Source organism: Squalius cephalus (genome assembly GCF_949319135.1).
Source record: "Squalius cephalus genome assembly, chromosome: 12".
NCBI classification, from domain to species: Eukaryota; Metazoa; Chordata; class Actinopteri; order Cypriniformes; family Leuciscidae; genus Squalius; species Squalius cephalus.
In genome coordinates this window covers 8,561,989-8,575,490 of record NC_137133.1, presented here as the reverse complement: position 1 = coordinate 8,575,490, position 13,502 = coordinate 8,561,989, and the positions used below count along the sequence as shown (strand labels likewise).

The 13,502-nt window shown below is 36.4% G+C and overlaps 1 protein-coding gene across 1 annotated transcript in view; it reads right to left on the bottom strand.

Annotated features, from left to right (window-relative positions):
• LOC307168615 (uncharacterized protein) overlaps positions 1–13,502 on the bottom strand; it is a 14,537-nt gene extending 1,035 nt beyond the window's left edge. Inside the window, exons 1-18 of the mRNA XM_079888744.1 lie at positions 13,293–13,502; positions 12,922–13,084; positions 12,685–12,834; positions 12,059–12,219; positions 8,337–8,513; positions 8,054–8,195; positions 7,763–7,947; positions 7,538–7,679; positions 7,209–7,382; positions 6,460–6,469; positions 5,121–5,364; positions 4,547–4,709; positions 3,666–3,818; positions 3,348–3,508; positions 2,061–2,237; positions 1,147–1,288; positions 889–1,076; positions 541–682 (exon numbers count right to left, since the gene is read on the bottom strand). Coding sequence (XP_079744870.1) covers positions 541–682; positions 889–1,076; positions 1,147–1,288; positions 2,061–2,237; positions 3,348–3,508; positions 3,666–3,818; positions 4,547–4,709; positions 5,121–5,364; positions 6,460–6,469; positions 7,209–7,382; positions 7,538–7,679; positions 7,763–7,947; positions 8,054–8,195; positions 8,337–8,513; positions 12,059–12,219; positions 12,685–12,834; positions 12,922–13,084; positions 13,293–13,487 — 2,869 coding nt within the window. The 5' untranslated portion in view covers positions 13,488–13,502. The remainder of the gene's footprint in view (positions 1–540; positions 683–888; positions 1,077–1,146; positions 1,289–2,060; positions 2,238–3,347; positions 3,509–3,665; positions 3,819–4,546; positions 4,710–5,120; positions 5,365–6,459; positions 6,470–7,208; positions 7,383–7,537; positions 7,680–7,762; positions 7,948–8,053; positions 8,196–8,336; positions 8,514–12,058; positions 12,220–12,684; positions 12,835–12,921; positions 13,085–13,292) is intronic.

The following is a 13,502-nucleotide window of genomic DNA, read 5'->3' as shown; positions in this document are numbered from 1 at the left end:
GGGAGACGTTAATGTAAATAAGCATTCATTCAAATAAGTTCATAACTTCGCAGACTATCGGTTTGACTTTCATTTGCACTACTGTTCAAAAGTTTGGGGTCTGTAAGATTTGAAAATATTTTTTAAATGTTTCTTATGCTCACCATGGCTACATTTATTTGCTCAAAATACAGTAAAACAGTAACATTGTGAAATATTATTAGAATATAAAATACCTGTTTTCTATTTGAATATATTTTAAAATGTAATTTATTCCTGTGATTTATTCCAGCACTGATGAAAGCTGAATTTTCATTACTCTAGTCTTCAGTCACATGATCCTTCAGTGCTATTGTTTTAGGATTGTTTGATGAATAAAAAGTAGTAGAATAGAAAGAATTTATTTGAAATTTGATGCATCCTTGCTGAATAATGTCAGCAAATAAAAATAATTGCTCTTATGTCCTTTAAAAAAATCTTTCTGAGCCCAAACTTTTGAACAGTATTGTGAATGATTCCTAGTGAAGTCCTTTTCCGTGTGTGTTTCTTCTCTCACTTTACCTGCAGAAAAGGGCATGAACGCATCCTGCCTCACAAACTTGCCCTCTTTGTCTAAAAAGTGCCCAGGATTGAACTTGTAGGGTGTCTCCCATTCATTCTCATCAAAGAGAACAGAGTGCAGTATGGGTAAAATTGCTGTACCCTGGTTGAAACGATGAATCGGAAAGAGTCGGACTTCATGTTTTGACAAATGATAAAATTGGTATTTCAAAGCGAAACATTGTTAAACAGCCACATTAAACTCTGTGATTATATTATATAATTATATGATTTATTATAATGATATTATAATATTTTCAAAAAGAAGATATGCATGACTTAATGTTAGCTGAATAAAATATCACTCACCTTTGGGATGAAGCACTCTCCAAGGGCTGTGTCTTTACCAGCCACTCGTAAGCCATTCATTGGTATAACATCTCCAAATCTCTGAATCTCATGGATGACAGCTTCAGTGAAGGGCATGTTGGCCTTATCGGCTATACTAGGCTCCCGTGAGTGTCCAATCACTCTGTCTATCTCCTCTTGGACTTTTTCTACAAATACCATATATTCAAATGTCAGTTCCGTATGTATTATTACTTAGATGAATAGATTGTTTTTTACCTTGTACTTCTGGGTAAGTGATGAGGTATATGAGACCCCAACATAATGTGGTGGATGTAGTTTCAGTCCCGGCCAGAAACAGGTCTAGAACACATGGAACGATGTTCTGTTCATCAAAACCATCTGCTGTTTCATGTGGCTTCTGGTCAGTGATGGAAGAAGTCAAATAAGTTGCTGTATTCATACAAATACATTTAAGTTAAAGGAGAACTCCGGTCAATTTTAACATTGAGCTCATTTTTTTGTAAATTTGGAGTGCTGTCAGTACAGAGAACAACGACAAAAATCGGTGTTGCCTACCCCGTGTTATCCTCTTTTTAAAATTTGCACCCTGTTGACTTCAATGGGGCAGGTTTTAAACCTGCTTTTAAACCTGCTTTTAGCCTCTTAACATCCTTGTAAACATCCTTGTTAACATCCTTGTCCACAGTAATCAATTGTCGAGTTCACGCGCATAGGTTTAGTACCTATGATCATAGATATCTATGCCTATGATCACGCGCGTGAACTCGACAATCGACTACTGTGGCCTTCGACCGAAAACAGGAAGAAAATACAGGTATGTGCGCTGGCTTAATAAACATAATTTTTATTCATATCTTTCACATCTACTGCAGTCAGATTGAACCGCGTTCACTCCGAAGGAATCACTCACATGACCTGGGTACTTGTAATGACACATCAAGGATGTTAAGAGGCTAAAAGCAGGTTTAAAACCTGCCCCATTGAAGTCAACAGGGTGCAAATTTTAAAAAGAGGATAACTCGGTGTAGTAGGCAACACCGATTTTTGTCGTTGTTCTCTGTACTGACAGCACTCCAAATGTACAAAAAAATGAGCTCAATGTTAAAATTGACCTGAGTTCTCCTTTAAACAGGCTTGTAGTCATTCTGTCATCTTAATAGTTGTATTACCTCCATCATCTCTATAAGGAAGCTGTCGATGTAGTCCCGAGGCTCTGAGGGGTCTAGTTCGGCCTTGTGTTTGATAACAAACTCCCTTACGAAGGCATATAATAATTTGTAGTTACTGAACATGTCATTGTGCTTCCCTGGAAGGTGCTTCATAATGCCTGGAAATGCTTCATAGAGCTGAAAGAAAGAAAAACTGTTTTATCATGGGTCTGTAGTGTACTAGTGCTGGAAGACCACAATTAAAGGCAATTTTGTTGGTTTTTAGGGCCTTCTTGGACACTTTATCCTAAAATTTGTCCTTTTTCTAATCTTTAGTCAAAGTATAGCTAAATTAAATTTAAAATTGCAAGAAGTAAACGCAAGATATGTCAAAATTCTGACTTGCAACTCTGAGTTTATAGCTCACAATTCTGAATTATTTTATTCTGACTTTACATGCAATTCAAAATTTTACTGAGCCCTTAAAGGGATATATAGTGATGGAAAGTTTTGCTTTCCCCAGCAAAGAAAACTCGCAAAACTTTGGGGGGAAAAAAAACTCCCTCCCATCTCATATTTTTTCCATCACCATGTCCCTTTCGGACCTCCATAGAATTTATATCTAAACTCGAAATTGCTAGCCTAGAAATCTAGACGCACCCTAGCGGCAGCAAAATTTATTTTGCAGCCAGGGTAGTCTAGCAACTCTCCGTTGACTTTCGGAGCTGTAAAAACCTAAATTGGGTCAGGCCAATCACATTGTGTATAGAGTAGGCGGGGCGGGCTTAACATAATGACGACAGAGTTGCGACGGTTCCCTGCTACTTGAAAACAAAGAATGGCTGCTGCTGCTGGAGAACAGTCTTTCGAATCGGCTTTGGCCGCGACTCTGGGGGACTTGGAGTTAAGTTTTTCTTTGAGAAAAGAGCAAAGAACGGCATTTAAGTCATTCTTAAAAAAGGAAGATGTGTTCGTAGTTTTGCCGGCCAGATTCAAAAGTTGAATCCATTAACTAACGTTAGCTCCGCTGTTGGGAAAACGCTCTGGTTGGTTGAAGCGCTGTCCTATTGCGTACAGAGGGAATTTGAAAGACAGCCGTTTATCCCGCCCCTCGGATTGATCCGTGTCTATGGTGAGTTGCCAGACCTAACATCTTGATGTAGGTCTGGCTTGCCAGGCTACGAAATTGCATGAAAAAAGTCAAAATTGTGAGATATAAATTCGGAATTGTGAGAAATAAAGTCAGAATCGCGAGAAACAAGCTTCCATTTAAAGGACAATCATCAGAAAGAAAAATAATTAATTTACCTGCGCCCAAATGGAGCCCTCTAATTGAATGCTTTTAGAAATATATTTTAGCATTGTCCTGAACTGGTGGTCAGTGTAGTCAAATCTCTGACCGAACACCATTTGGCAGATGATATTGGAAACGGCATTGTTGAACAGGATTGTTGGGTCAAAGGCAGCTCCTGAGAATAACAAAAATGAAATGAGTTCTCATTATTTACCTTGAACAGATGCTGATGTGCACACTTGTACTCGCCATAGTTTACCTTCCTTTATTCAAGTATACCTTCCTTTATTCCTTTATATTTACATTCGTATGCATGCATTGGTATTGTGTACCTTTCTGTCTGTCCATCTCGTCCAGCAGGAAGCGGCTCTCCTCGCAGATGGCCAGCTCCATTGTTTTCTTTCCCAAACCAAAGTTCCTCAGCGTTGACAGAGCAAAACGTCGTTGCTTCTTCCACATCTCGCCATTACTGAAGAAGAGTCCAGCTGTAGGGACGCGAATAATCAGCATTTAATTATATTCCATTGGGTACAAAATAGGGCCTAGCTAAACCTTTTTTTTTTTTTTTTTTTTTTTACAAATGATCAGTGAAAGTTGGAATGTAAAATTCAGAAAATATTGATTGTCAACCCTGGGGGTCCGTCTAAATATTGTTTAGGCTGTGTTGTTTTCTATTCATGAATAGAAATGCTCATTCACTCTATGAGATTTTTTTATACCCTGTTACCAAGCTTTGGGACATGATTAGAAATTGTTTAAAATACTAATTTTAATAATATAAATAAACATTGAAAAACATCAAAATGAAATTATCAAATTAAACTAATTACACTAGAATGGGTTACAGGGGTGCAAATTTAGGAGCTAGCTAGTTTGGGACCATATTTTGGGTTTCAGTTATTGCGAAGCTTGCATTTCCAATAAATTAAAGACAATTTTTAATAATCTGAGTAACAGGGTTGAGTGGTTGAGCTTAATGAATGCAGGCAATCCTATAATTTAGGGGGGAAATTTACTACAAAATGGTTCCAAATAATGTAACTTTTTGGGTTTCACAATTTTAAGGATTGTCACTTTTTTATTTTTTATAGTGGGACTGAAAACAATCCGTCTGTCTTGAATGACAGCAAGACAACAACAAGAGTTGTCCAATATAACAATCAACAATGCTTTTTCCTGATCTCTTGTGATACGTCACAACCATTTAACTTACCACTGCCCGAATAGACTCGTTTTAGCACTGGACTGTCGGGCCGGTCCACAAAGTTTTCAGCTTGATTCACCAGGGCCTCCTTCACCATTTTATAACCAGTAATGAAGACCACTTTGTCTCTTCCTAATCTCAGACTGAAGATATTGTTGTAGACATGGCCTAGCTGTAGGAAAACAATGTTTCAGAAGCTTGAGGCATGTGACTGGAACTAATGCAAATCATTTGGTTCATTAAAGTTGTTTTTCAGCAAACTGCAAGCATGGGCTAGAAGACATGAACCATATTAATCAGTGTTAGGATTATAGAATTGCACCTTTTTAATAAATCCATTTATTTTATTTACAGTCATTTTGAGTTTTGTTATGTTGGTGAGGCTTGTTTGCATGGGATCATTTTTATATTTTCTTATCAAATATTAATTATTGCTTATCAGTAAGCGTGATATCCACTATCAAATAATCTCTACAGTCCATAGTCCATAATGTATCAGTAAACAATTTGTTAATGCTTTTCTAAATATAATAAAACACGTTTTCTTGTGCTATCAACCCAGAAGGCAATATTGTCTGCTCACCTTTGTCAGATATATATGTGGCTCTTTGGAGTCAACGTTGAAGACGTTTCCTAGGAGTGGCAGAGAGAAAGGGCTTGGTGGGTAATTCGGTGGGTTTCTGTTCTTCAGGTAGTCTGCCACCAAAAGAAAAGCCACTACGAAAAGCAATAGTCCCTTAAAATCAAGATACTCGAGAACTGCAGTTAACGCCATGACAGGCAAAGAAGTAAAATGTGAGGTTAGCAGAATATGTTGAACAGGCAGTCTTTGTCCATGTGTTCAGCCAGTCACTCCCCTCACATTTGGCTCAATATTTTGAACAAAGAGCGGACTCAAAGTTACACAATATCTTGATGGATCAGACCACACCTGTTGTGCGAGATATGTGTGAATGTCAAATGTATGTCGGCTAATATGGCCATACGTTTTAATGAGAAGTCTTCCTTAGATTGAGTTATTATCTGCAGCATGAGTGAGGATAGCAATGAGGTGGACCATTGGAGTGTATGCCTTGCAGGTTCATTTTTAACCAAGTTTGACTTTTGCCGTAATGATTGAGTCCTGCCCACACCCACATTCATCCAGTGCTATATTTGCTCTTTTTGTTTATCCAGTGTAAAGAGGGGACACAAGTTGTCAGTGTAAAACACATGAAGGTTTTGACAGTAAATTTAGGTGCTCATGTTCATTGCACTTTATTTTACAGATACTCATAATGTATAAAGGTGAATTAATAGTGTGCATGCTTTACTCGTTTTCAGAAACCTTGTAGGATTATTTGAATGAGGGACGATATCAGTATAACCTGATAAGCCCAATGACTCAGCACTTTCCATAGATTGAATTAATGTTTTATTGCTTGTAAATCAATCAGTAAAGTACACTAATGGTCACTCAGGCAAAGGTTACATGAAGAAGGTAAAAGTAAAGCAAACTCCGCCTCAGTTCTTCCATACAGGTAGTCAGTGTAAGCTAAATATAATAATGAATAAAATGATAATGAGTCAGGAAACACAACTGTTGTAAATGTTTTATCAGATTTTTTATCACAAGTGTGCGTGTGCGTGCAAGTGTGTGTGTGTGTGTGTGTGTGTGTGTGTGTGTGTAATAAAAACTTTTTTTATCATTGTAATGTTGTGTATAATAATATTAATATATTATAACTTTCTGCTCCTTAATATTTTTTGTAAACAGTGACATTTTCTCATGAACAATTTTAAATGCCTTTATTGTTACTTATAATCAATTTAATGCATACTTACTGAATACAAGTACAATTTTTTTTTACAATTTTAAAATGACATGCATTAGTAATGAGAAGGATGGCAAGCACATATTCATATTGATTTAAAATTTATACATTAGAGTTGCTGTAGGAGAGGAAAAAAATAATGCGTAAATTAAAGATTATACCAAATGTGGCTGTTTCAGTCAGAACAAATTCTTTCCATGTGTATACTGGAGGTAAGTTTTTAAAGGAACACTCCACCGTTTTTTCATATTAAACTATGTTATTCCCTTAACTAAGACGAGTTGATACATCGTCTCAGTGCGTGCACTCAATCGCTCTGGCGCGCGGCGACACTATGAAAGCATTTAGCTTAGCCCAGTTCATTCATTAGGGACCAAACAGAGATGAAGTTAGAAGCGACCAAACACCTCCACGTTTTCCCTATTTAAATACATTTACACGAGTAGTTACACGACCAAGTATGGTGACACAAAATAAAACGTTTGGTCGCTTCTAACTTCATCTCTGTTTGGCCCCTAATGAATGAACTGGGCTAAGCTAAGTGCTATCAAAGTGTCGCCACGCGCCAGAGCGATTGATTGCACGCACTGAGACGAGAGAAGTATGTATCAACTCGTCTAAGGGAATAACATAGTTTAATATGAAAAAAACGGTGGAGTGTTCCTTTAAGGCCGGAGCACATTTCTTGCGTTTATGCAGATTATAATTGGTGTTAGGCATCATATACTTTAAATGACCTTGTGCATTCATTAGTTTACATGTAAAAGTCCCAGAGTGTAACCATAAATAAAAGGAAGCTGGGTGATATTTCTTGCAGATAAGTTGCCATACTGCAAACACTCCATCCCCACTCCTTCATTTGGTGTGAGCGCAGAGCTTGTATGGCAGAGGTGCTTGTGTGAAGCCCACCTGGCTCTCCAGACTGGGCTCCTCACCAGAAGGAGGGTTGAAACTGAAGGTCTGAAGGAGGATGGTGAGGAAGATGAACAGCTCCATGTGTGCTAGGTGCTCTCCTGGACACTGCCTTTTGCCTGTCAACGTATCACAGTTGAACTAATGCACTGGTTACTTGTCTGAATTACACTTTTCACAGGCTTGTTACAGTTTTTGAAGTCGAAAAATATGTTTTAACAGACAGTTGCGGTTGACTAAGATACAGCAGAAATAAGCAATAGATTAACCATACCTGCTGAGAAGGCAAAAAAGGCTTTTCTCCTGCAGAACTGGCCCTCGGAGTCTAGAAAGTGTTCAGGTTTAAAGGCGTCTGGTGTTTCCCATTCATGTTTGTCATATAGCACTGATGTCAGATTAGTGATCACCACAGTCCCCTTAATTCAGCACAGAAAGAAAATATATATATATAGTATATAAATATTTAAACATTAAAAATAACACCGTAATCTGCTTTTACCTTTGGTATCAAGTAGCCACCAAGAGTTGTGTCCTTTCTTGCCATTCTAGACATATTAAGAGGCACAAGGTTTGCTTTCCTGAGAACCTCATGAATGAAAGCGTTGGTGTAAGGCATGTTTGCCTTATCGGACATAGTAGGTGGACGGGAGCCAATCACCTGCTCGATCTCTCCTCTAACCTTCTCTTGTTAAGGAAACATTTTAAGAACATTGTTGAGAAACAACAGTGCACCTCAAGGCTGTTTCTGTCCTTTATTACTGTTCATGTTAAGAATATAATATTATTGTACTTTGAATGTCAGGGTACTTGATCAGGAACAGCAGAACCCATCGGAGCGTGTTGGTTGTTGTTTCAGTTCCACCCTCAAACAAGTCCACCATGCTCCACACCAGACTGCCAATATTAAACCCTGCCTCGCTGTCATTCTTCCTCTATGGCACAAATGAAGCACAAGAACATGAATAAGCAGTAATTTTGCTTAGTAATGAAATTGATTCAAGAACATACTTGGGTATAGCCTACATCACCCGTTATTGCTGCAGAACTCTTATTTTATCTTGCCATGTTTTTACCTTCTCAGTTTCTGTCAGGTAGGTATCAATATAATCTCTAGGATTGTCGCTGTCCCAGTCTGGTCTGTGTTGCTCGACCTTTTCTTTCAGGAAGTTTGATAACTCCTGATAGTTTGAGATTATTGTCTGATGAGGTCCTGGCAACCACTTCATTATACCTGGGAAGGCATCATACAGCTAAAAAAAAACATGACATCTTGTTAAAATGATGAGTAATTTCCATGGTGAAATTGTATTTTAAGCTTTGATGTTGTGTACCCCTATATTTTAACAAAATATTTCCCTAAATATGAGTGTTTTAACATGCTTTAAGTGCTCTTTTAAATGCATACAGTATCAAAAAGTTTAATTTTTTTTATAGATAAGCTGTATTTTCAACAGACTCTACACTGTAAAAATAAAAGGTGCCTTGAGGAACCTTTTGGGGTTCTTCACTTCGCCACACCGGCGGAACCGTCTGTAGATCCTCTAGGCACCCTTTAAAAAGGGCCGGTTCTCTGAGGAACCACACAGGTTTCCTGAGGAACTCTTATATGAAGCACTGTGTGGAACCACTTTGGGTGCCTCCAGGAACCAAATTTCATTTTTTTTAAATATTTAATTTCATGTTGTTACTATGGTTACCTTTGACATCTATTATAATAAACAAATTGAACCAAATACAAAATAAGAATTGTTTATTACATATTTGATATTCATTTTTATACATACACTTCCATGCACATGGGGAAAAAAGCTAACTACAGATTAATATCAATGAATACACAAAAAAAATAGTATAATACATAAGCAACATGAATAATCAACCATGTATATACAATAGATAAACAAGAAAAGACATCTCAACAAAATGCATGGAAACACATATGTTCCACGAAATAAATCAATGTAAATAAAATTACATTTGAACTAATTAAAAATGTCCATCATACTTAACTTTAAAACATTTGTGTTTCAGTCCGATGGTAAGTCTGACATCACTGTTTCCAAGTCCAAAAGCTCTATCAGATGCCAAAAACAAACAAACAGTGCTAATATGCACTCATTGTGCTGTAACCTTTATCTCTATACTGAAATCTCAGATGGTTAGTTATTCAGCTATTTTGAATCATAAAATGTTGAAGTCTGGGATGCCGTTAGACTGGAGACTGTAATGTACACTATGGCTTTTGAAAATCTTAAATGTGTGACTTGAATCAACAGTGTTCATAAATGGTTGTTGAGTATTCTCATGAAACAAGATAGAGGAAGTAGAGGCTTCGACCCGGAAACAGAGTTAAGGTGCAGTAAAATGATCTGTTGTTCTGTGAATGTTCACTGGTGAATTCCAGTCATTTCAATAAGAATCCACACGATCAGCAATTTCGTTTGTGGTCAAAAATGTCACTATGGGACCAAGTTGGTGTGAGGTACTTAACGAGTTAGAAAAGTGAAAAGGTACAGCATCGTTTTCCGTTTGTTTTTCTTCTTTTCTGGTGGATGGTCCAGGCACTTCAATGATTTTCAGGTTTACAGGAGGATTTTTATTCTTGATCAAACTTGTATTTCAGCTTACCGAGATCCCTGCAAAGTACAAAATTTACTGTTAGTAATGTTATTAAAGTGATAGTTGTGAAATTTAAATAATTTCCTCAGCCTTGTGACGTTCCAAACCTGTTTGACTTTCTGTCTGTGGAACCCAAAAGCAGATCTCAGGCATAATGCAACCCCAGTCACCGTTCGCTTTCACTGCATGAAACACAAGAAGAAAACAAATGTGTAAATCAATCATGAAACCATTCTTATGTACACTTGTCTAGTTCAATTCAATGCAACAATTTATGTAAAAATGGTTAAGCTCCAAAAATGTCCCAGAAAAGATCCTAAAAATAATCAATGAGTTCGCAACTCATGTGTTATGGGTTGTGTTGCAAGTCTTCTGAAGCCTAATAGCTTTTTCCTTTTTTTTATTAATTTTTTTGTCGAAAAAGACTAAACTTGAAGTTATAATTCAGAGTTAAAATGTCTATAGCATTTTTTGTGAATCAAACCTGTGATATTATTTTTCTGAGTAACATGAATGAGATTTGAGATCATGAGAAAAGATTTTCAGAGAGTAACTGATTAAAAAACACAAGTACACAGTCAAACAATACAATTTCACACAGAGAAAGTTCATAGTAATAAAGTACAGCATGTGGTGCAGGTAACTTACTGTAATTCAATGTTGCCACTGAAATGTTCAGATTATTTTAGAAATGTAATGGTTGTTCTGGGGAAACAAAAGAACAAAGCTGATTATTCACAACATAATATTTATTGACCAGTAAATGGCTTTAAAATGGTATTTGAGAGAATGAGGGCACCTGTAGTAAGTAAAGTTAACGTTAGGCTAAACAAAAACAGAGCAAACTATAACCTGTTTTTGTTATTCATAACAAACGCCAAGAATCAGAGAATTTTCTAAATTAGTTAGGCTATATCAGCAATTTGAAGACACAGTTGTACAAAATATGTTGAATTGAATAACTAAATCAATCTAAGACAATAAGTCAATCATTTCCATTTGTTTATTAGATCAACGTAGTTAGCATCGCGGCTAAAACCTTCATACCAGATACTGTGCAATAAACGAGTGGTAAACACTGTAAAAACGTAGTAATGTATAATAAATTTAGTATATATATATGTGTGTTTAAATATATAGTGAGTAGACTCTGTATTTATATTTATTTGGCGAGTTTACAAACCTTGTAAGGGAGAGCCGAACAAACGGCGGAAGCTTTGATGAGAGGAGCCGTTACTTTCCTGATGACGATCAGCTGAGCTTTGTTGCGCGCGAGCAGCGCGAGCATCACTGAAGCAACGACAGCAGAGGAATAGCAGCAGTTTCGTGACTGAATAAAACTTCTCTCCTCCTGCTTCTTCTTCTTCATATAATATTATTATTATTATTTAGTGTTGTTGTTTAAGGTTTAAATGACTTAATAAAATAGGCCTATACTAAATATATGTAAGCTACCCAAGTGAAAAAGACTAGGTTACTGTTAAATGTATTAAAAATGCATTAAAGTATATTTGTATTGTAGGTCTACTAAAAACACACTCAAGTACATTTTTAATACATTTAATAGTACATCTTTTTCACTTGGGTATGTATCCTGAATCAAACTTGCCTATAATAATATAATAAAAATGCATTAAAGTATATTTGTATTGTAGGTCTACTAAAAACATACTCAAGTACATTTTTAATACATTTAATAGTACGTCTTTTTCACCTGGGTATGTATACTGAATCAAACTTAAGTAGCCTATAATAATAATAATAATAATAATAATAATAGGATAATAATAATAATAATAATAGAATAATAATCTAATTCAGGCCTCACTGAACCATTGGGTTCCTCCAGATGCTGGCTTTAACTTAAGAGATCTTCCAGGAACCACTTAAATGTTAAAAGATCTTCCAATAACCCTTCTATCGCATTCAAGTTCCTCTATTTTCCCCCAAAGCACTTTGAGGTCTCATAGTAATGAAAAGGTGACTCCAGAACCTCTGAAGTAAATACAAAGTGCTTAAAGGATCCCATAAGTTCCAGCAAGAACCTCAAAGATTGTCAATGCTCTTCCAGCTACCCTTCTATAGGAAAAAGAGCTTTGAGGCACCAAAATTACATTTTGAAGTTCCTTGAGTATCCAACAGGATACTTGAGGCTCCTTTAGTTTTTACAGTGTACCTGGTTCCACACAGATCCTGTAAGAAACACTGACTCTGCACTCATTTGTAGACGCTTCTGGAAATCAACATCATCATACTCATATCGATGGCCGAACACCAGGTTACCGATAACATTGGCCACTGCATTGTTTATTTTAACCAGGGGGTCAAAAGGGAAGCCTGTGTGTCAGAGTAAAGACATTGATAGAATGATACATATTTATTGAATATTTTGGTATAAGACACTACAGAAAACTTCTGTAAAATTTCGCTTTCATATGCAAGGCCCATGGTTTGAAAGTCTTACCTGAGCTTATTTTTGTTCTTAATAAATGAAATGCATGTCAGTGCAACTCTAATTACCCTGAAAACTGTTATTCTACATATTAAAAATAAAGGTTCCAAAAGGGGGGTTTACAGTGATGCCATAGAAGAATCATTTAGGATTCCCCAAAGAACCTTTAGGTGAACAGCTAGACGAACCATGTTTTTCTTAGAGTAAAAAACGTTTAACGTTTAGCGTTTAATATTCTAAAGAACCATCTTTTGTGCAATGGAAAAATTCCATGGATGTTAAAGGTTCTTCATGAAGCCATGGATGCCAATAAATTACCTTTATATTTAAGAGTGTATATGGGCACTTACCCTGCTCTTCTTTAAAGGCTCCACAAAGGAAGTAACACTCTCGTTGAATATGTTCTTCTAGAGTCTTCCTCCCCTCTCCAAAGTTTTTCAGGTGACTCATGGCAAACTGCTGTTGCTTCCTCCACGAGTAGCCATTGTTAAAGGAGATCCCTTTCTCAAAAAAAAAAAACATTGGTCTGCTTATTGGTAATGTCATTATTGAGAGTAGTATATATAGTAGCTGATGCATACACCTACCTCTGCCTTTATAAAGTGTGTCAAATAAAGGTGAAACAGGGCGGTCGATGAAGTTTTCCCCTTGAGTGATCAAAACCTCCTGAACCATTTTAAACCCAGACACATACACTGTTTTATCACATCCATTTCTGAGGCTGAAGATGTTCCCATACTTCTCAATCAGCTGGAAAAGTAATTGGATTACTATAAACAAGTAGCACATGTGAAAATACAAATATCATGACAATCTGTATTTACATGATTTTTTTAAATAATATAGTTAAATATAGTTTAACTATATATATATACATTATATATTAGGCTACATTTATTATATATTAAACCTAAATGTTATTTGATTATTTCAGTGTCTTAATTCAAGAGTGCCTCACCTGGTCCACAGTTTTATAGTTGACATCAGTGAAGACATTTCCTAAGATGGGTAGTGGCCAGGGTCCTGGTGGAAAATTTGCTGGATTTTTATTTCTGATCAAATCTATAAACAGCAGCATTAAACAAATCAAAAACAAGCAGCTTTTAAAATCCAGGCTCTCGTATAAGGAGTATAAAATCATGGCTGAGTCCATGGACAGCAAACTCTT